Source organism: Salvelinus namaycush, chromosome 20 (assembly GCF_016432855.1).
Source record: "Salvelinus namaycush isolate Seneca chromosome 20, SaNama_1.0, whole genome shotgun sequence".
In the NCBI taxonomy this organism is placed as follows: Eukaryota; Metazoa; Chordata; class Actinopteri; order Salmoniformes; family Salmonidae; genus Salvelinus; species Salvelinus namaycush.
In genome coordinates, this window is record NC_052326.1 from 5877900 (window position 1) to 5902087 (window position 24188).

General features: G+C 42.8%; 1 protein-coding gene across 2 annotated transcripts in view; it reads right to left on the bottom strand.

The window, feature by feature from the left end:
- The window catches only part of LOC120064988 (protein MTSS 2-like), a 118382-nt gene that overhangs the window by 22695 nt on the left and 71499 nt on the right, over positions 1–24188 (bottom strand). For both annotated transcript variants that reach the window (XM_039015611.1, XM_039015612.1), the window contains exons 5-9: positions 20213–20304; positions 20028–20102; positions 16207–16364; positions 11791–11898; positions 11433–11530 (exon numbers count right to left, since the gene is read on the bottom strand). In XM_039015611.1, the coding sequence (XP_038871539.1) occupies positions 11433–11530; positions 11791–11898; positions 16207–16364; positions 20028–20102; positions 20213–20304 (531 nt within the window). The remainder of the gene's footprint in view (positions 1–11432; positions 11531–11790; positions 11899–16206; positions 16365–20027; positions 20103–20212; positions 20305–24188) is intronic.

The window sequence follows — 24188 nt, forward strand, 5'->3', positions numbered from 1 at the left end:
GCTGTATGTGTCGTGTGTCTGCAGAGTCTATTCGCCCATTGCACACGATAACATGTTATGTAGTTTAGTCACCCAACAAACATATTTTGTTCATTTAAAATCCGTCAGTCGTCGACTTGGTCGTAAAAGTGTTCCAACAGGAGGAACACTATAGACTCCTACACAAGACTCCTGTATTTATGTAAATTGTTGGGATCATTGCAATTACTATCACGGTCTACTTAAGACTCATTTGTATTTATGTAAATTGTGCATGGGGTCATTGCATATACTCAAATGCAACACAGAAGATAGACTGTGTGTGTGAGAATAATAATTATATAATGTAACACCAATAATAATAAGTTTGCTATTCCGTTGTTTACAGAGTGGGCGTGCAGCAGACAAACCCAGTGAAAGGCAGGCTGCTTATGCACCCACATCAAAAAATGCTCAAGCAGCCCTTTCATATTACATTGCAAAGGACATGATGCCATTTCAAATTGTTGAGAGGCCAGGCTTTCTGAGGCTGATGAAGGTTGCCGTGCCTCACTACAAAGTGAGTGCTGCTAAGTTTATTTGCTTATTTGCTCATTTAAACCTGCACTAAGGAAACTTACCTCTCATGGCACTATCTTTAATGTTAATGTTATAATTGTAATGTTTATGCACACAAAAAGTGCATAGTGCTGCTAATTGTATTTGTTGTTTGTTGGCTTTCAATATAACTTGGTGAAATGATTTCAGTGTATCAGTACATTTTAATAAGACCGTGATAATACTGATAACCGTGATAATTTGTCACTAATCGTGATATGAAATTTGCATACCGTTTCATCTCTAAAGTATACTTTGTAATGCTTTATGCCTTGTATGTGAATCCATTCATTGTACAATGTTAATTAAATATCAAATTCAACTCCATCTTCTCATCTAATCAGATGGCTGATTCATCACAAAACCATGATGTTGCCAATTATTTTAACAATTACTTAATTGGCAAAGTTGGCAAATTTAGGCAGGAAATGCCAACAACGAACAGTGAGCCATTGTATTCATGCATAAAACATTTAAATAATGAAAGAAACACATTAAGTTGGAATTTTGTTAGTGTGGGAGAGGTGGAAAAATAATTGTTATTGATCAATAATGACACACCTGGCATTTACAACTTCGATGGAAAGCTACTGAGGATGGTAGCTGACTATAGCCACTCCTATCTGTCGTATCTTTAATCTGAGCCTAGAGGAAAGCCTTTGTCCTCAGGCCTGGAGGGAAGCCAAAGTCATTCCGCTACCCAAGAGTGGTAAAGCGGCCTTTACTGGATCTAACAGCAGACCTATAAGCTTGCTGCCAGCTCTTAGCAAACTGTTGGAAAAAATGCTATTTCTCTGTAAACAAATTAACAACAGACTTTTAGCATGCTTATAGAGAAGGGAACTCAACATGTACTGCACTGACACAAATGACTGATGACTGGTTGAAAGAAATTGACAATAAGATTGTGGGAGCTGTACTGTTAGATTTTAGTGCAGCCTTTGATATTATTGACCATAACCTGTTGTTGAAAAAACTTGTGCTATGGATTTTCAACCTCTAACATATTGTGGATTCAGAGCTATCTAATAGAATTGAAAGGGATTTCTTTAATGGAAGCTTCTCTAATGTCAAACATGTAAATGTGTGATGTAACGCAAGGCAGCTCTCTAGGCCCTCTACTCTTTTCTATTTTTACCAATGACCTGCCACTGGCATTAAACAAAGCATGTGTGTCCATGTACAGTGGGGCAAAAAAGTATTTAGTCAGCCACCAATTGTGCAAGTTCTCCCACTTAAAAAGATGAGAGAGGCCTGTAATTTTCATTATAGGTACACTTCAACTATGACAGACAAAATGAGAAACAAAAATCCAGAAAATCACATTGTAGGATTTTTTATTAATTTATTTGCAAATTATGGTGGAAAATAAGTATTTGGTCACCTACAAACAAGCAAGATTTCTGGCTCTCACAGACCTGTAACTTCTTTAAGAGGCTCCTCTGTCCTCCACTCGTTACCTGTATTAATGGCACCTGTTTGAACTTGTTATCAGTATAAAAGACACCTGTCCACAACCTCAAACAGTCACACTCCAAACTCCACTATGGCCAAGACCAAAGAGCTGTCAAAGGACACCAGAAACAAAATTGTAGACCTGCACCAGGCTGGGAAGACTGAATCTGCAATAGGTAAGCAGCTTGGTTTGAAGAAATCAACTGTGGGAGCAATTATTAGGAAATGGAAGACATAAAAGACCATTGATAATCTCCCTCGATCTGGGGCTCCACGCAAGATCTCACCCCGTGGGGTCAAAATGATCACAAGAACGGTGAGAAAATCCCAGAACCACACGGGGGGACCTAGTGAATGACCTGCAGAGAGCTGGGACCAAAGTAACAAAGCCTACCATCAGTAACACACTACGCCGCCAGGGACTCAAATCCTGCAGTGCCAGACGTGTCCCCCTGCTTAAGCCAGTACATGTCCAGGCCCGTCTGAAGTTTGCTAGAGAGCATTTGGATGACCCAGAAGAAGATTGGGAGAATGTCATATGGTCAGATGAAACCAAAATATAACTTTTTGGTAAAAACTCAACTCGTCGTGTTTGGAGGACAAAGAACGCTGAGTTGCATCCAGAGAACACCATACCTACTGTGAAGCATGGGGGTGGAAACATCATGCTTTGGGGCTGTTTTTCTGCAAAGGGACCAGGACGACTGATCCGTGTAAAGGAAAGAATGAATGGGGCCATGTATCGTGAGATTTTGAGTGAAAACCTCCTTCCATCAGCAAGGGCATTGAAGATGAAACGTGGCTGGGTCTTTCAGCATGACAATGATCCCAAACACACTGCCCGGGCAACGAAGGAGTGGCTTCGTAAGAAGCATTTCAAGGTCCTGGAGTGGCCTAGCCAGTCTCCAGATCTCAACCCCATAGAAAATCTTTGGAGGGAGTTGTAAGTCCGTGTTGCCCAGCAACAGCCCCAAAACATCACTGCTCTAGAGGAGATCTGCATGGAGGAATGGGACAAAATACCAGCAACAGTGTGTGAAAACCTTGTGAAGACTTACAGAAAACGTTTGACCTCTGTCATTGCCAACAAATTGTATATAACAAAGTATTGAGATAAACTTTTTTTATTGACCAAATACTTATTTTCCACCATAATTTGCAAATAAATTAATTAAAAATCCTACAATGTGATTTTCTGGATTTTTTCCCCCTCATTTTGTCTGTCATAGTTGAAGTGTACCTATGATGAAAATTACAGGCCTCTCTCATCTTTTTAAGTGGGAGAACTTGCACAATTGGTGGCTGACTAAATACTTTTTTGCCCCACTGTATGCTGATGATTCAACCATATACACATCAGCAACCACAGCTAATGAAGTCACTGAAACCCTTAACAAAGAGTTGCAGTCTGTTTTGGAATGGGTGGCCAGTAATAAACTGGTCCTGAACATCTCTAAAACTAAGAGCATTGTATTTGGTACAAATCATTCCTTAAGTGCTAGACCTCAGCTGAATCTGGTAATGAATGGTGTGGCTGTTGAACAAGTTGAGACTAAATTACTTGGTGTTACCTTCGATTGTAAACTGTCATGGTCAAAACATATAGATTCAGTGATTGCAAAGATGGGGCGAGGTCTGTCCGTAATAAAAGAGATGCTCTGCGTTTTTGACACCACACTCCAAAAAGCAAGTTCTGCAGGTTCTAGTTTTGTCTAATCTTGATTATTGTCCAGTTGTGTGGTCCAGTGCTGCAAGGAAAGACCAAGTTAAGCTGCAGCTGGTACCAGAACAAAGCGGCACGTTTTTCTCTTAATTGTAATCAGAGGGCTAATATTAATACTATGCATGCCAGTCTCTCTTGGCTAAGAGATGAGAAGAGACTGACTGCATCACTTCTTTTTATAAGAGACATTGTGTTGAAAATCCCAAATTGTTTGCATAGTCAACTTACACACCGCTCTGACACACAAACTTATCCCACCAGACATGCCACCAGGGGTGTTTTCATAGTCCCCAAATCCAGAACAAATTCAAGAAAACGTACAGTATTATATCGAGACCTTATCGCATGGAACTCTTCCATCTCATATTGCTCAAATAAACAGCAAACCTGGTTTAAAAAAATAGATAAAGCAACACCTCGCGGCACAAAGCCTCTCCCTTATTTGACCTAGATAGTTTGTGTGTATGAATTGATATGTAGGCTACGTGTGCCTTTAGAAAAATCTATGTACAGGGCATTTTTCCTATTTTGTTGCATTACAACCTGTAATTTAAATGGAATTTTATTTGGATTTCATGCAATGGACATACACAAAATAGGCCAAATTGGTGAAGTGAAAAAAAATGACTTGTTTGAAAAAAATTCAAATAATAATATAAAAAAAAAAAAGAAAAGTTGTGCATTCATATGTATTCACCCCCTTTGCTATGAAGCCCCCAAATAAGATCTGGTGCAACCAATTACATTCAGAAGTCACATAATTAGTTGGATTGCACACAGGTGGACTTTATTTAAGTGTCACATGATCTCAGTATATATATATATACACCTGTTCCGAACGGCCCCAGAGTCTGCAACACCACTAAGCAAGGGGCATCACCAATTAAGCGGCACCATGAAGACCAAGGAGCTCTCCAAACAGGTCAGGGACAAAGTTGTGGAGAAGTACAGATGAGGATTGGGTTATAAAAAAAAACATCCCAAACTTTGAACATCCCACAGAGCACCATTATATCCATTATTAAAAAAATGGAAAGAATATGGCACCACAACAAACCTGCCAAGAGAGGGCCACCCACCAAAACTCACGGACCAGGCAAGGAGGGCATTAATCAGAGAGGCAACAAAGAGACCAAAGATAACCCTGAAGGAGCTGCAAAGCTCCACAGCAGAGACTGGAGTATCTGTCCATAGGACCACTTTAAGCCGTACACTCCACATGGCTGGGCTTTATGGAAGAGTGGCCAGAAAAAAGCCATTGCTTAAAGAAAACAATAAGCGAACACATTTGCCAAAAGGCATGTGGGGGACTCCCCAAACATATGGAAGAAGGTACTCTGGTCAGATGTGACAAAAATTGAGTATTTTGGACATCAAAGAAAACGCTATGTCTGGCGCAAATCCAACACCTCTCTTCCCCCCAGGAACACCATCCCCACAGTGAAGCATGGTGGTGGCAGCATCATGCTGTGGGGATGTTTATCATCGGCAGGGACTGGGAAACTGGTCAGAATTGAAGGAATGATGGCCAGCGCTAAATACTACGAAATTCTTGAGGGAAACCTGTTTCACTCTTCCAGAGATTTGAGACTGCGATGGAGGTTCACCTTCCAGCAGGACAATGACCAGAAGCATACTGCTAAAGCAACACTCGAGTGGTTTAGGGGAAACATTTAAATGTCTTGGAATGGCCAAATTAAAGCCCAGACCTCAATCCAATTGAGAATCTGTGGTATGACTTAACTTCTTATGGCTGCAAGGGGCAGTATTGAGTAGCCAGTTAAATCGTGCCCATTTCAAACGGCCTCGTACTCAATTCTTGCTCGTACAATATGCATATTATTATTACTATTGGATAGAAAACACTCTAGTTTCTAAAACCGTTTGAATTATTTCTCTGAGTGAAACAGAACTCATTCTGCAGCACATTTCCTGACCAGGAAGTGGAATGTCAGAAATCGATGCTCTGTTCAACTTCCTGCCTATACATGGGCATGATACGTAAGAGTCTACGTACACTTCATACACCTTCCCCTGGTTGTCAAGAGGCGGTGAGAGAAGAAATTTCGTGTTTATCTTGGTCTGAGGTGGAATTAAAGCTCTTTGTATGACGTGACCGTCCATTTCCTGTTTCTGGAGCGCGCGAAAGGGGACATGGATTTGCCTTCTGTTTAGCTGTCGTTATGGACGACTAACATCTCCGGTTTAGATTTTATTTGATACATGTGACCATATCATCGTAAAGTATGTTGTTTTTTCAATATAGTTTAATCAGATTATTGAAATTTTTTCGGGAGTTTTGCCGTGTTCCGTTCTCTGACTTTGTTGACGTTGGAGAGATCCGTGCCACTTGGCAAGTGCCCATGCTAAATCAAGAGGGAAATTTGCCGTTCCAGATCCAAACAACGACTGTTCTGGACAAAGGACACCTTGTCCAACATTCTGACGGAAGATCACCAAAAGTAAGAAACATTTTATGATGCTATTTCTAATATCTGTCGTGCATGTGAACTGGTCGTCGGCGCCCAAGTGTTTCTGGCTATTGTGGCTACGCTAATATAACGCTATATTGTGTTTTCGCTGTAAAACACTTGATAAATCGGAAATATTGTCTGGAATCACAAGATGCCTGTCTTTCAATTGCTGTACACTATGTATTTTTCAGAAATGTTTTATGATGAGTATTTAGTTATTTGGCGTTGGTGTCTAATTTTTCTGTCTGCTTTCGGTGCAATTTCTGACTGTAGCTGCAATGTAAACTATGATTTATACCTGAAATATGCACATTTTTCGAAACAAAACATATGCTATACAATAAATATGTTATCAGACTGTCACCTGATGAAGTTGTTTCTTGGTTAGTGGCTATTTATATCTTTATTTGGTCGAATTTGTGATAGCTACTGATGGAGTAAAAAACTGATGGAGTAAGAAAAGTGGTGTCTTTTGCTAACGTGGTTAGCGAATAGATTTACATATTCTGTCTTCCCTGTAAAACATTTTAAAAATCGGACATGTTGGCTTGATTCACAAGATGTGTACCTTTCATATGCTGTATTGGACTTGTTAATGTGTGAAAGTTAAATATTTAAAAAAAATATCTTTTGAATTTCGCGCCCTGCACTTTGAGCTGGCTGTTGTCATAAGTGTACCGACGTCGGGCTTGCACGCCAAACAGGTTAAAGATTGCTGTACACCAGTGGAACCCATCCGACTCGAAGGAGCTGGAGCAGTTTTGCCTTGAAGAATGGGCAAAAATCCCAGTGTCTAGATGTGCCAAGCTTATAGAGACATACCCCAAGAGACTTGCAGCTGTAATTGCTGCAAAAGGTGGCTCTACAATGTATTGACTTTGGGGGGGGGGGGGGGGGGGGGGGAATAGTTATGCACGCTCAAGTTCAGTTTCTTTGTCTTATTTCTTGTTTGTTTCACAAGAAAATATACACTGCTCAAAAAAATAAAGGGAACATTTAAACAACACAATGTAACTCCAAGTCAATCACACTTCTGTGAAATCAAACTGTCCACTTAGGAAGCAACACTGATTGACAATAAATTTCACATGCTGTTGTGCAAATGGAATAGACAAAAGGTGGAAATTATAGGCAATTAGCAAGACACCCTCAATAAAGGAGTGGTTCTGCAGGTGGTGACCACAGACCACTTCTCAGTTCCTATGCTTCCTGGCTGATGTTTTGGTCACTTTTGAATGCTGGCGGTGCTTTCACTCTAGTGGTAGCATGAGACGGAGTCTACAACCCACACAAGTGGCTCAGGTAGTGCAGCTCATCCAGGATGGCACATCAATGCGAGCTGTGGCAAGAAGGTTTGCTGTGTCTGTCAGCGTAGTGTCCAGAGCATGGCGGCATACAATTTTGTTTCTGGTGTCCTTTGACAGCTCTTTGGTCTTGGCCATAGTGGAGTTTGGAGTGTGACTGAGGTTGTGGACAGGTGTCTTTTATACTGATAACAAGTTCAAACAGGTGCCAGTGGAGGACAGAGGAGCCTCTTAAAGAAGAAGTTACAGGTCTGTGAGAGCCAGAAATCTTGCTTGTTTGTAGGTGACCAAATACTTATTTTCCACCATCATTTGCAAATAAATTCATTAAAAATCCTACAATGTGATTTTCTGGATTTTATTTTCTAATTTTTGTCTGTCATAGTTGAAGTGTACGTACCTATGATGAAAATTACAGGCCTCATCTTTTTAAGTGGGAGAACTTGCACAATTGGTGGCTGACTAAATACTTTTTTGCCCCACTGTACATATGAGATGAGTAATGTAGGATATGTAAACATTAAAGTGGCGTTATTTAAAGAGACTTGTGATACCTTTATTAAGTCTATTTATTTAAGTGGCCAGAGATTTGAGTCTGTATGTTTGCAGCAGCGTATCTATGTTAGTGATGGCTGTTTAACAGTCTGATGGCCTTGAGGTAGAAGCTGTTTTTCAGTCTCTCGGTCCCAGCTTTGATGCAACTGTACTGACCTCGCCTTCTGGATGATAGCGGGGTGAACAGGCAGTGGCTCGGGTGGTTGTTGTCCTTGATTATCTTTTTTTCCTGTGACATCGGGTGCTGTAGGTGTCCTGGAGGGCAGGTAGTTTGCCCCCGGGGATGCGTTGTGCAGACCGCACTACCCTCTGGAGAGCCCTGCGGTTGTGGGCGCGGTAAGCAAATTGGAGTGGGTCTAGGGTATCAGGTAGGGTGGAGGTGATATGATCCTTGACTAGTCTCTCAAAGCACTTCATGATGACAGAAGTGAGTGCTAAGGGGCAATAGTCATTTAGTTCAGTTACCTTAGCTTTCTTGGGAACAGGAACAATGGTGGCCATCTCGAAGCATGCGGGGACAACAGACTGGGATAGGGAGAGACTGAATATGCCCATAAACACACCAGCCAGCTGGTCTGCAAATGTTGTGAGGATGTGGCTAGGGATGCCGTCTGGGCCTGTAGCCTTGCGATGGTTAACAAGTTTAAATGTTTTACTCACGTTGGCCACGGAGAAGGAGAGCGCACAGGCTTTGGTAGCGGGCCGTGTCAGTGGCACTGCATTGTCCTCAAAGCGTGCAAAGAAGTTGTTTAATTTGTCTGGAAGCAAGACGATGTCCGCGACGGGGCTGGTATTCTTTTTGTAATCTGTGATTGACTGTAGACCCTGCCACATATTTGTGTTTGAGCCGTTGAATTGCGACTCTACTTTGTATCTATACTGACGCTTTGCTTGTGTGATTGCCTTGCGGAGGGAATAGCTGCACTATGGTATGCCTGCCCATACAATAACCACACCATGGGGCACACGTTGACATCAGGAAACCACTCTCCCACACAATGCTATACACACTGTCTGCCATGTACATTAGAAACCGGGATTCATCCGCGAAGAGCACACTTCTCTAGTGTGCCAGTGGCAATCAAAGGTGAGCATTCGCCCACTGAAGTTGGTAACGATGCCTAACTGCAGTCAGGTCAAGACCCAGTTGAGGACAACGAGCACACAGATGAGCATCCGGTTGGACGTACTGCCAGATTCTCAAAAATGACGTTGGAGGCGGCTTATGGTAGAGAAATTAACATTCAATTATCTGGCAACAGCTCTGGTGGACATACCTGCAGTCAGCATGCCAATTGTACGCTCCCTGAAAAGTTGAGACATCTGTGTCATTGTGTTGTGTGACAAATCTGCGCCTTTTATTGTCCCCAGCACAAGGTGCACCTGTATAATTACCATGCTGTTTAATCAGCTTCTTGATATGCCACACCTGTCAGGTGGAAGGATTATATTGGCAAGGAGAAATGCGCACTAACAGGGATGTACATTTCTAGGATCTTTTATTTCAGCTCATGAAACATGGAACCAACACTTTACATGTTGCGTTATATTTTGCTCAGTGCATAAGTCAGAAGTATGATGAAGATAGTGGGGACTCTTCTTCTTTTGTAGCCATGCATATCGTCACGCTCTCAAGGCAGCACCCTGAATACCATGTTGATGGAGGTGTGCAGTCACGCTCTCGTCATGTTTTGCAGTCAGGTGTAGTTTTGCAGTTGGGTAATGTTCCAAATGGGACACTATTCCCTATATAGTACACTACTTTCAGCCCATGGGGCTCTGGTCAAAATTACTGCACTATGTAGGTAGAAGGGTGCCATTTGGGACACATTCTAAATCAAACTGTGTGAATCCAATCATGGACTTTGGTGTACTGCCCATGCCAATAGCTAAAAGTAGAAGGCCTGGTTTGAATGCGTAAATGGTCTGCTACATCAACACACTGCAGGTTTTGAGCATAGTAGTAGTTTTGAGAAACGTTTGACTGCTTAAGTGGAAACTGAGCTCTGCCAGTTGAGAGTTGTCAGAACAGACTGTAGTGGAAACTACCGCTCTAAATGACTATCCCAAACAGGCTGGACCAATGAGGGCTGTGGTGTGTGTGTGTGTGTGCTTGTACGAGTTCCAAAGAGAGGACTGCAAAGCCAAGTTGACAGGAAACCCACTAAACCAACTCAACCTCAAACTGTTGCAATTTTTTATACTGTATTTGGATATTTACTGTACATTATAGAGGTCTTGTTGTCACCTTTAGCTGACCAAAGAGCATAATGAATGTCATACATCATCAATTACAATACATATAATCACATTCAAATAAACTTTGAATCGTACTTAGACAGCTGTGTTTAGGTGCTTTGGACAAAGGTTCGGATGAGGTACTTTGGAGTTTTATTTGGAGAGTACCCAATCAAGACTGGAGATCTAAGCCTAGTCATTCTCTCACTTGCCTGCTCACCCTTCTACCCTGTCTCTATGATGAGGAAGTCATCCACCCACCCTCCCTACCCCAATCAGCTCCTGGGGGACGTGTGTTTTGGCTGCGGCATGCACGATCAGTACACCCCTCCTCCACCATGGGATGGATACACACACACACACACACATTCCCCTTTCATACACAGTGAGATGAAATCCGGAACATGTGTTTGTGTCTGCACACAGTAGAGGCTTGCTGCACCAGGGGACCAGCAGACATCCCGAGTGCGATGAAGCCAAGTGTGTGTGTGCGTGCTCCATGCATGCGTGTGTGTGAGTCATCCCAGGCCATTCCATGGTAAGCAGACAGGACACATGGGTGACAGACTGTCCGCAGCCGCCACGCCCCGCTATTCTTCACTTCCCTTCCCTTGGCTCCACTTCACTTGTCCTCTCGGAACTTTACTCAGTCACCTGCTCTCTTTATCATCCCTCCCTTCCCTCCCCCTCCTTCATCCCTCTCCAAGGCTGCGTTCAAAATGGCACCATATTCCCTACATATTGCACTACTTTTGACTTGGCTCTGGCCAAAAGTAGTGCACTATATAGGGAATAGGGTGCCATTTAAGGATCGAATGTTTAACTAACCCCTATTACGGGAGCACACTTCCTTAGCTGGCTCCAGTCAGTGGAACTTGGCCACTGTGATAGCAGACACACTGAACTTCACTTAGCTACTACTATCCATTTGATCCACTTTCTCTTCGTGCACCACCCCAATTTGGTAAGCTCTCTAAAGTACTTAGTGTAGTGTGTGTGTACACGAGTGTTGGTAAGTTTATGTATGAGTAAGAATGTGTGAGTACGTGCATGTGATTTGTGTTTTTGCATGCGTGTGTGTGTGTGTGTGTGTGTGGGTTTAGCTACCTGCTGATGCTGCTCTTGCGGGACATCGTGTTGCTGGGGGAGGCAGGGGGCGTCTGATAACTGTAGCTGTATTCGGATCCCTTTAGATCCAGGATCACCTGTTGAGTAGGGAGGGGGAAAAAGTGTTTTAATGTGTGAGAATGAGTACATGAAACAGTGGGAATATCTAACACTGTGTGTGTGTGTGTGTGTGTGTGTATGTATATATGTGTGCGAGTATGTGGTTAAGTGTATTTGGGAAGGTATATTGATGTCTCTGTGTGTGTGGTGCGAACAAGTGTGTATGTGTGTGTGGTGCGAACAAGTGTGTGTGTGTGTGTGTGTGTGTGTGTGTGTGTGTGTGTATCATCCAGCTTACCTGTTCGCTGGCGGGGGGCAGTTTGCTGGGCTCGGCCGTCAGGTTGCTCAGGTCTTCCAGGATGGTCTGCAGGTGGGTCACTTCTCCCAGCATGCTGATCTCATGATCCTGCACACACACAACCACAGATCAGACACACACAACCAATCACCAAAAACCACAGCGCTGCCCCTAACCACAGATCCCAGACACAACTATCAGTTACAAATAGCCCCTAGTAACAAGGCTTGGGCGGTCAAAACTATTAACAAGGCTAGTAACAAGGCTTACCGTCAAAACTATTAATTTGAAGTTTTTCAAAACATGTGTATATTTGTAGCTATTTATTTAGTAAAGACCAGCAGTCAACTTGTGCAATACGTTAGGAGATAAAGCAGATCGCATTATTTTACATTATGAAGCTTCCCATAGTTCCCCAGAACAGTTGAGCCAGTCACATGTTTGTAAATAAGACAACGAGACAAAGCGGGAGCAGTTGAGTCCAGCTGCGTATTGACAAGGGTGACTTTTTATATTGAAAGTGAGTTTTTTTTGCTTCAATAGAGCGATCAGGGAGGTGCAACTATAGCGTTCCTTCACAGAACGTACATTAGTGCAACACATTCAGCTGAAAATAGTTCATTTTGATCAGATGACAAAAGAAGAAGTGCAACCCTATTTGACTGGCAGCCACACAAGTAAATGAGCTTACAATGAAAAAGCAAGGTCTGCTTGACAAAAATGATGCATGGCCATCACATTTCTCCTCCCTCATCTTCATCTGCCCTAGTCCTTTCGAGGGACCAGGTAATCCGTTTACAAATTGTATCATTAGACGGTTCTACAGCTGGGTTTTCCATGGAACTCCATAGGCCAGCATAGCTGATCTAAGCTAAAGATAAAAAAAAAGAGTTACCCGGTAATATAAATGCTTCTTTCAGTTCTTGGAATGTCCTTATACCATTACATCGCCACGGGCATGGATACCACATTGGGACCAGTGGGGCGATGTGAAAGGCAGTCCTCCAGATAGCAAGGCATTATTGTTAAATATTGGAGTCTGGGCGTGCGATTAAGTTTCCTAGTTGCATAGTTATTACATTTTATGCCAAACAGATAGTGTGCGAGCAATAATAGGGCCAAAGCGTAGTTTACATTGTTTGAGATAGATTAATGAACATCACTTCTTCCAGGGCAATGGGAGCCACCATATTTCTCGATTCTCAGCCAGGGAGCGGAAAAGTTATGTCTAAACCAATTTATACATTCGGCGAAATGCTAAAGCTTGGAAATAGAATTTAGAGTTTGGAACAGATAGCCCTCCAGCATCTTTCCCTCTCTGTAAATGTGTTAATTTAAATCTGGGATATCTTATCTTTCTATTACCATTCTGAAAATTCACTGTGGATTTTATCCCAATAGCCGGAAGGGAGAGACATAGGAAGCATTGAGCTCACAAAATTCAAACCGTGGCAATATATTAACTTTCGCAATAGACATTCTGCCGGTTAGAGCGACTGGAATGTTAAGCCTTCTACTGTGGTCTGATTGAATTGATTTGAGCGTTCTGTTTACATTTTGGGCAATGGTTTAATCTAAAATAAATATATCGATTCCTACATTTTTAAAATGGGAAATGATTGGCATTCCATAAGAGATGGGGTCCTGTGCCGGGTTCTTAACTTCTTATGGCTGCAAGGCAAAGTGTTGAGTAGCCAGTGAAATCGTGCCCATTTCAAACGGCCTCCTACTCAAATCTTGCTCGTACAATATGAATATTATTATTCTTTTTGGATAGAAAACACTTTCTAGTTTCTAAAACAGTTGGAATTATTTCTCTGAGTGAAACACAAGTCCTTCTGCAGCACTTTTCCTGACCAGGAAGTGAAATGTCAGAAATCTATGCTCTTTTCAATCTGATGCCTATACATGGTCTTAACACCTAGGAGTCTGCTGACAGTCTATACGCCTTCCTATTGGTGTAAAGAGGATGTCAGAGAAGACATTTTTTTGCTCCTCTTGGTCTGTGGTGGAAAAAAACCTATTTCTTTGACCTGAGCGCCCACTTCCGGTATTCTGAAGGAAGTGGGATGGACTTCTGTTTTGCCTTCCTAACGAACGGCTAACGTCTCCGGCTCGAATTTTTTTGGATATATGTGACCATATCATCGTAATGTATGTTTTTTTCAATATAGTTTAATCAGATTATTGAAACTTTATTCGGGAGTTTTGCCGTGTTCCGTCGTATGACTGTGTTTACGTTGGACCACGGCTACTGGAAATGGTAAATGAACAGGGATATTTCTCATTCTGAAACGAAACAACGACTCATCTGGACAGAGGACGCCTGTTTCAACATTCTGATGAAAGATCAGCCAAAGTAAGACTCATTTTATGATGTTATTTCATATATCTGTCGTGCATGTGAACGGGTCGTGGGCGCCCAAATGTGTCTCTCTATTGTGGCTACGCTAATATAGCGATACATTTTGTTTTCGCTGTAAAACATTTAATAAATCGGAAATATTGTTTGGAATCACAAGTTGCCTATCTTTCAATTGCTGCAAACTATATATTTTTCGGAAATGTTTTATGATGAGTAATAAGCTATTTGACGTTGGTGTCTGTTGGTGTCTGTAAATATTATGGCTGCTTTCGGTGCACTTTCTGATTTGTAGCTGAAATGTAAAATATGATTTATACCTGAAATATGCACATTTTTCGAAAAAAAATATGCTATACAATAAATATGTTATCAGACTGTCATCTGATGAATTTGTTTCTTGGTTAGTGGCTATTTATATCTTTATTTGGTCGAATTTGTGATAGCACCTGATGGAGTAAGAAACTGATGGAGTTAGAAAAGTGGTGTCATTTGCTAACGTGGTTAGCTAATAGATGTACATATTTTGTCTTCCCTGTAAAACATTTTAAAAATCGGACATGTTGGTTTGATTCACAAGAAGTTTATCTTTCATCTGGTGTCTTGGACTTGTTAATGTGTGAAAGTTAAATATTTTTAAAAACTAGCTTTTGAATTTCGCGCCCTGCACTTTGAGCTGGATGTTGTCATATTGTGGGCGGTGTCTGGCTTGCAGCCCAAACAGGTTAAGGGGGAGTAGGTTAGATTTGGTGAGATTTATTTTAAAACGTGAAATGGAGCTGAATTTGTCTATAATCTTCAAAGCATTCGGGAGAGATTGAGATACATTGTCTAGGTAAAGTAAGATATCGTCGGCGTAAAATGAGATGACGTGATCCATAGAATTTAGAGATATTGGTGTAATTTCTTTCAATTGTAGCACCCATTCTCCCTCAGGAGGTTGAAAGGATTTTGGCATGGCCCCTCAGACCTTTTACAGCTGCACCATCGAGAGCATCCTGACTGGTTGTATCACTGTCTGGCAACTACACTGCCCTCGACCGGAAGGCCCTACAGAGTGTGTCGCGGGAAGCCCAGCACATCACTGGGGGTCAGTTCCCAGGACGTACATGGCAGGCGGTGTCGGAGAAAGGCCACCAAAAATTGCCAGGCTCCAGCCACCCGAGAAATTGCCAGACTCCATGCTCTCGTCCGGCAGGCGGTACCAGTGTATCAAGGCTCAGAACAACAGACTCCTAAACAGCTTCGATCCCCTGGCCATAAGACTGTTAAATGGCTAACAGCTACTGCTCTCCCACCGTCTATCCCCAGGTCTCTACCCACTAAGACAGCTTACACTCGTTTTTTTCCTGTTATTTTTCTATTTTGATATTGAATACTGCATTGTTGGGAAGGACTTGCAAGTTAAGCATTTCAATGTACGTGTGCATATGGCAAAACTGAAAATATTACTGTCTACGTCACAAATGGAACCCTATTCCCTACATAGGGCTCTCATCAAAAGTAGTGCGCTATGTGGAACTGAGGCCTTGAGGCACTGACCGTCCAATCACCATCAAACATTGCCAGATTCACTCAATAGAGACTCTCTCTCATGTCAACAGTGTAAACAGCGTTGAACTTGCATGGCGTTACATCATGGGGTTCTGGGGCCTCCAACCTGTTCCAATCACTAAAACAGAAGCCAGAGACCTTTTATATAAAAATGGATCAACTTTAGCAGCTGAACGTTCCAACTAGATCCTTGGGCCAGTCTAGGCCTAGGTAGTACTGACTGAGTCTGGGTCAGATGAGAGTATTAGCCCTCACACATACAGTTTTGGCATGAATCATAAAGACTGATTTTGGATTATAATTATAACCACCCCAAAATCACATATTTGGCATGGATACTGATTCTAGATGAGAGGATAACCCCAGCACAGGTTTGACGTGAATACTGACCGATTCCGGATCAGATGAGACTAACTAACTCATGAACACATATTTGTCATGAACATAGACTGATTGTAGATCAGATGATAATAATAATAATATTATTATAACCTACTCACCAGCACAGGTTTGAGCATGCTGACAAAGGCGCAGTAACGGCCCCTCTCTTCGATGAGCGCCCGGCACACTGCCCTCTTCTCAGTCTCTTCCAGCACAGCATAGCGCACGTTCACCTCCTGCAGGGCGTTGTCCAGCTGCCCGCGCACCTCGTCCTTTCCTAGAGAAACACAGGGGGGAACCAAAGTTGACAGGCAGAGCAGACTGGCAAAATAACAGGCAAACAAAGCCAGCGGGCTGCTATAGCAAGTTAACAAAACTCAGGGTAGAAAACGATGCCCGAAACACATTTGTTGAGGGGTGTGCATTTAAGTGATAATGCACGAGAAGACAGTGTTGAGTATATCTTGGCACGGGTGTTGCTAGGTCCGAAACTAAATCGTGGGCAGGGAAACAGTGCCAATATATCCTCCAAACAACGCTTCGAGGGCATTATCACTTTTATACAACCGGTTACCAATAGATTCAAATAATGATTGACATATTTGAATTAAAAATATTATTTTGATGAATTTATTCATACGATTTCATTCTTCCACGATATATAGTCCCGACACAAATCTAGGGTTGCTACCCAAGCCGGCTGGTCGTTCGTTCAATTGGGTCTGTTTCCAGAGACGCGACCCAGTATTTCAGTCTTTTTGTTCTGTATCTATGAATGCAACCCAGTCGTTTGTTCTAAATGTTCTATTGCCATACTTTCTGGCCACGTTCTCATGCTTGCTAGCTAGTCAACTACGGCTAACTTACTGTCACGTCAAACAGTGCAGCCAGAAAAACAACAAAGTAGCTGCTTTTGCATTTGTTTAAACTGTTTTCTAGTGACATTTAACAATGAGCTAATGATGCGCGATTTCACCTGGCATAGAAAATGTGCTCTCTCGTCAGGACACTGTTGTTCAGAGGAGCTAGCCAACAACAGTTAACACAATCACTCCAAACTAGCTGCATTTTGTTTGACATGAAAGGCTGGAATGCGGTTTTAACCAATCAGCATCCAGGATTAGGCCCACCCATTGTATAATCTATCAATTTAATGAATAATATAGAAATATTTTGAGATCAACTTTCCTCTTAGTATCCCATTCTAATTGCTGGTCAGAGGTGTCTCTTATTTATCCCAAAACCTTTGAAGAGAAATTCAGACCGTGATTGAGAAACTAAAAATACACAGCTTTATATAGCCAAAGCATAGTACCTGCTATTGCATACTTTTGCCACAAGAAAGCAGTATAACCTTGAAAATCTCTTTGTTTTGAATATCCTGTGTTTTCTATACACTGAGCATACAAACCATTGAGAACACCTGCTCTTTCCATGACAGACCTACCAAGTGAAAGCAATGATCCCTTATTGATGTCACTTGTTAAATCCACTTCAAATCAGTGTAGATGAAGGGGAGGAGACCGGTTAAATAAGGATTTTTAAGCCTGGAGACAATTGAGACATGGATTGTGCATGTGGGCCATTCAGAGGGTGAATGGGCTGGACAAAATATTTAAGTGCCATTTGAATGGAGTATGGTAGTAGTTGCCAGGTGCACCGGTTCTAGTTAAAAACTGCAACGCTGCAGGGTTTTTCACACACGAGAGTTTACAGTGTGATTCAAGACTGGTCCACCACCCAAAGGACATCCAGCCAACTTGACACAACTGTGGGAAGCATTGGAGTCAACATGGTCCAGCATCCCTGTGGAACACTTTCAACACCTTGTAGAGTCCATGCTCCAACCCAAGCACCTACGTAAGAGGATACTACATAAGATACCACTCCTCTCCAACTGTTATGTCAGTGTGCTCTCTGGGAAGATGCATGCTGCAGGCCTGTCGAGAGCACGAGATGAACCGGAGTGAAGGCCAATGGCGAGCAGCAAAACGGATGTGTGTGTTGACAAACGCTGTGTGGTATGCAGGGGTCTATAAAAAGAGACTAGAGGGGGCGTGTGACTGCCTACTCATTTGTGTCCAGCTGCTACGACAACAGATTCCACATACAATTGGCTGTCAGGAAGAAAGGGAAGGGGGCTCTCGCTCTCTGACACATGCACCTCAATACTTCAAACACACCTTCCATATGCATGCATGCACTTACCAATTACATAACACACACACAGTATGATGACTATACACACACTCACACACAACAGGCTAACTGAATTCATTATCATATGTTCTACCTGGGCTCAGAAAGAAATACAAAAGCTGTTGGAAAGAGGGGACTTTTTAATTGACCTCCAACATGATTGGCACTTAGAGATTGCTTGTGGAGGATGGTACGGTGCTGGTGGAAAGCTATGGCTGGCAACAACACCTGACTCCGTACTTCAGGCCGCTGCCACAGTTCAAGCAGTACCAGCACTTCAGGTGAATATCATTTTCATTGCATTGTATGACGTTATTATTCTTATCTAAACTTGGGAGGTGAATTGGTGTTGTGCTAGGTTGTAATGTCTTCAGTTTTTTGTTATTTCCTGTTTAACTGATGCTCTGGAGCTGTTGTCGCCAAGTAGCGTTCAAACTCAGTCGGGACCAGGTTTCAGCTGCTGCACAACGCTGACATCCTTCCTCCAATAGATGGTCTGCCTGTACATGCACCACCTGGACTGGACACGGTTAGAAAAACGCAAACTTCTTGAGATCATCAGGGAGTTTTGCGAAAAAGAGGCTATGGACATCACATGCCCTGCACCAAAGTCAAGGGCAGGACAGAAACAGGCTCTCCGAATATAGATACACAAGATTTGTATTATATATGGCAACAAATTCAACATTAACATCACCTTTCCAAAATCGGATTCAGTATCGGCGGCCATATTGGATAATGTGAAAAGCAAAATGAGAGTGTGCCATTTTTGGGTACCTCTTCTAATATCAATTAATACATTACAAAGAGAAGCACTACATAATGTGCCGCTTTAATATGCTACGTAACGGTTTCATCACTTTTTGACACTAAGGCCCCAGAATACAGTTTGACCAAATCATGGTTTTAGTAGCCAAAAATATTTTGAAGTTTGGAATGAGATGAGCTTGTAGAATGTGCAGCTCGTAACTATGCAACCAATACAAATTTTACTCGCACAGCCAAGTCACAAGGTTAATCAAATGTGACTAAATGGTCGCAGTCTGGAGCCCTGGGTATCCAAATATTCATATGCTAGTTCTGCTTTGCGACACCAATAACTTTCTCAGTCGTCATGGTGTGGTCTCGTAGAGCAACACTTGAGGAATGAACAAAGACTTCAATTCTCAAAGACGACAGAAGCTCAATTCATAGTTCAGAGCTGCGATAGTCACGACATCATTACTGGCCATGCATTTAAAAGTCAGAATGGGAAGGTGGATTATCACGTTTAAGCTTTTTGCTAACTAACAAGGTAAGATTGTTGTTATTGTCATCGAATTTTACATCTGGGGAAAAATGTATTTATCTTTACAGCCTCTCACTACGGAGACTAAGAAAAAAGTCCTCAGCTAGAGCTACACAACCACAACCTGGCTGAAACGATACCGTCTACGGAAGAGGAACATTGAAGGTGTGGTGAGATGGATTGGCGAAGAGGGGCACCGTAACAGCTGCGGGTATGGACAAACCACATTGTCTCCTTTCACAAAGCCAGCTGTGTTAAGGTAACCTGAACCTCAGTAATGACTGTTCCGCTGCTCGCTGCTTTGAATCACACTTTCTATTTAGGTGTAGTCCAATCCCCCCCCTCCCTCCCTCCAAATGCTTAGGCCACATTGCTACGGGTGTTTCCCTCTTATCTGGGCCAGAGAGTGTCACATCACACAGTACTTAGAGAGTTTGAAACAGACACCCTTACCTTTCTTAACCTTCTTCTGCAGCTTGATTGTATCTGAGGATTTCTTCTTTATGTCTGCTCTGGCCTTCTTGTATTCTGCATTGGGAAGACATGAGGGGATAAAGTCTCAGTGAAATGAGTCAGATAACTCAGACGTTTCATAATTGTATGCATGTACGCCTATTTGTGTATGTACGGTCTCCTACCTTTGGCATGGTCCTTGTCCAACTGACTGGCCACCTTCTTCCACTCCTCAATCTTCAGCTCCAGGGGGCTGATCAGGGTATCTGTTAGTGCCCTACAGTGAAACCCAATAGACCAGCCGTTACATTACAGTGAAAAATACAGTGGTTCACCTGGAATCTTCTCCAGACTAGTTGATACGATTCAACTTCATCAAATTCTGAATTATCAATGGAAACAAAGCGGGGCTTTTTTCAGGTCGATGACTGATCCATCTAAGTAATTGTTATTGATAGGCGGGTGGTCATAAACTAGATTAACCAGGTAATCAAAACACCATAGCTTGTGAAGAAAAGCAATTAGACTGAGCATTGTCTCAGGTAGGCTGTGAACTCCTATCTTCACATACCCGACATAGCTCCATGTCATGAAGCCTGAGCTGATCAGCCATGACAGGTTAGCACACAATATGTGTTTAAACTTGTGAGATAGCACTGTTAACACTTTCACATCACTGCGCCCAACACACAGGGTGACTGGGGAAAACTAGGCCAAGCTGATGAAAAATCTTAGTAATACATCTTATAGGTTAAATCAGAAGTCTGTTAGTTTCCCTTCCCTCTACTGTCTAACGGCCTATTCAGAGCTGAGCCCATATCTGGGTTGGGCCTATGTACAGTAAGGTCAATGGGATCATTGGGATTTTGGTGTCAGTCCTTGTTAATTTCAACTGAGGCTGGGCGGTCAATGAGTTGACATTGCGTAATCCATTCAAATAAAGACAATGAAGCATGTCAGAAGGAGACTGATGGAAATTATAGAGGGAGAAATAAGAAAATATGGAACGAGACACTGCCAGGACTTACACCAAATCCTAAAACTGCAACAGTGTTCAAAACTTTCACTTCAGGTGTAGCGAGCCTCGTTAAATAAAAAATAAAATGAAGACTGAAAAAGAAAAGCGAGTAAATTATCCTAAAGTAGCAGCTCAGAAGAGGGGGAAAGTAGGCTGCAGCCTGGGCTAGCGTATAGGCACACCCTTTTCACAGTACCATCTTGACCCAAACCATACTCTGCTGGCTCTGATATTTTTTTTTCACATTGCCAATTCCGGGCATGGTTCCAGCAACTATGGTTAATGTGTAACCAGGCCAGCTCAGTAGAGCTCGGCCCGGCTTAGTACCGTGCAAATGGTACCAGAGCAACAATCCAATCTCTCATCCACCCACAGCCGAAGTCCCATTATAACCATGTGTCAGGCTTCGAGAGAGCACTGGCTGTAAGTACAATCAATTCTCAGGGTGATTTTACATTACAAAATGTTCATTTGTCTGTCTCATCGGTGCACTGAGAGCAACAGAAAGGACCCTAAGCAGAGCCTGAATGGATTTGCTGGGGCTGAAGTAGGCAGGGGAAATTGGGTTCAGGATAGTAGCGTGAGGCGAGCCTGCTGTTATCCACTTGGGCTTTAATTGCAGAGTTAGCCAGGGTCATAATCCTAGAAAAGGGACAGCGCTCTGTGGTTTCTGGAGGAATGCCCGATATAGTGCCTTCAGAAAGTATTCACACTCCCTGATTTTTTCAATTTAATGTGTTACAGCCAGAGCTTAAAATTGGTTAAAAATGAGATGTCTTCACTGGCCCACACACACACTACCCCATATGTTCAAAGTGAAATTGCCAACACTGCAGGAGTTGTTTATTTTGCTTTATTCCGGGACAATGTGGAAAGTCTGAACTTTCAATGTAGCAACTGTTTGCTTTCAGAGGACTATGGAAGGCGAAGTGGCTACTCTTAGCAAACAAGTAACGAACTTACACAAGCTACTGGGGAATCCACGCCCGCCCACTTGTTCCTTTCTCTTCTACCCCAGTAGCCGGACGCCGCTCTGGCCTGATGGAAGTGTCGCCACCATGTCTCTGCAGGGATCCCTCCCTGAAGGGGTCGCCCGCTTCCTTGAAGAATGGAGTTAGTATGATGCTCCTGTCCTGGAGGACTTGGTCGAAGTTCCTGTTCTCGATCCTACCAACTAGCCATAGAGATATGTCACTCGCCGTGGAAGTCGAACACAGCTGGGGCCTCCTCGGCGAAGGTAAGCCCGGACACAGACGAGAAACAGCTTCACCGCACTTGATCCAGAGGATCCGGAGCCTTCTTCCCTGGGGGCTTTCGAGATTGGATCCGGAAGTACCTGCGCCTTTGTCCTCTATTCTGTCTCCATCTCTGGTGGCTTCTACCTCGGGTTCAGATCTTCAGAGCTCACCCCCTCATTATGACATTGAGATTAGGACAGTGAGGCTATCTTAAGACTCCGGCACATTCCTCATCCACAATGGATACTAGAGCTGTCTCGGGTCCATTGCGCCCCACCGCCCTTCAGTCATCTAGGGGTTTGCGAAACCTCGAGGCAAAAGAACGGCCGGACCTCCTCAGCAATTGCACAAACTGTCGTCATCAGCAGCTCTAGGGTAAGAAAAATCTTGATTCCCGGTGCAAAAACCCTGTGCTATCCTGGAGCACGCCTACAAGACATTACAAGGATGCTTCCGACTGTTCTATGACAGCTGCCAGGAGCTGACGCTGTCGTAGTCCACGTGGGGTCAAACGACATTAAGAGGGCTAGCTCGGAACAGCTGAAAATGAATTTTAAAAAGGACTGATTCTAGCTCTGAAAGATTCCAGAAAGTGGCCAATTATTTCAGGTCCGGTACCATCGTTGGGCCGCAGGTGTGAAAGATTCAGCAGGCTACTGGCATTTTACACCTGACTAAAATATTACTGTAGCTCTTTTTGAATAACTTATATGGGAAACTTTGACACCTTCTGGAAACAGAAGATGCTCTACAGGAATGACGGAGTCTATCCAAATAATCTTGGCTCCTGGATTAGATAATCCAGTTTAGATCATCCCTACCATTGTGTCGCTGCGTTGTCATACTGCTGTAGCAAATGTATATTATCCCATGGGCGTTGGCAGTCACAATGTAACTAACCTAATTCATGTCCCTCTAACTCCCCTGAATGCTTTTGTCATTCCTACAGCTAACGTATACAGCAATCATGTGCCTATGAACCAGATTTATACTGTTAGCACTGAGGTGGTGTGCCCTAGTAGAAAGTCCACTGTGTGCAGCTAACACTGCACTATCAGCTCAAACGTAAATAAATAACAAATATATAAACATAACATTGTCATGTCTACTTCTGATAAGCTTCCCAGTAAAGCAATAAAAACAATCAAGCATTGCAGAAAAGTGCAAAAAATAGCCCACAAGGTGCATGAAATCAATAACTTGCTAGTAACAGATGACATTCATATTCTGGCTCTCTCCGAAACGCACTTAGATAAAACAGTGGTAGCAATACATGGTTATAACATCTACAGAAAGCGGTGTTGCGATCTATATTCAGAGCCACATTCCTGTTAAGCTTAGAGAGGATATGTTAAATACTGTTGAAGTAACATGGCTACAGGTTCATCTGCCTCACCTAAAGCCCATTCTGTCTGGGAAGCTGCTACAGACCAAGTGCTAACAGTCAGAATCTGGATAATGTGTGAGAAATGCATTATAATGTATGCAATAATCAACAGAAAATAATATTTTCTGGGTGACCTTAATATTGACTGGCTTTCATCAAGCTGCCCACTCAAGAAAAAGCTTCAAAATGTAACCGGTGCCTGCAATCTGGTTCAGGTTATCAGTCAACCTACCAGGGTATTTACAAACAGCACATGAATGAAATGTATTGATCACATCTTTACTAATGCTGCAGAAATCAGCTGTAAAGCAGTATCCAAATCCATAGGATGTAGTGATCACAATATAATAGCCATATCTAGGAAAACCAAAGTTCCAAAGGATGGGGCCTAATATAACGTATAAGAAGTCATGTGTGGCTCAGTGTGGTCCCGTGTGGCTCAGTTGGTAGAGCATGGCGCTTGCAACGCCAGGGTTGTGGGTTCATTCCCCACGGGGGGACCAGGATGAATATGTATG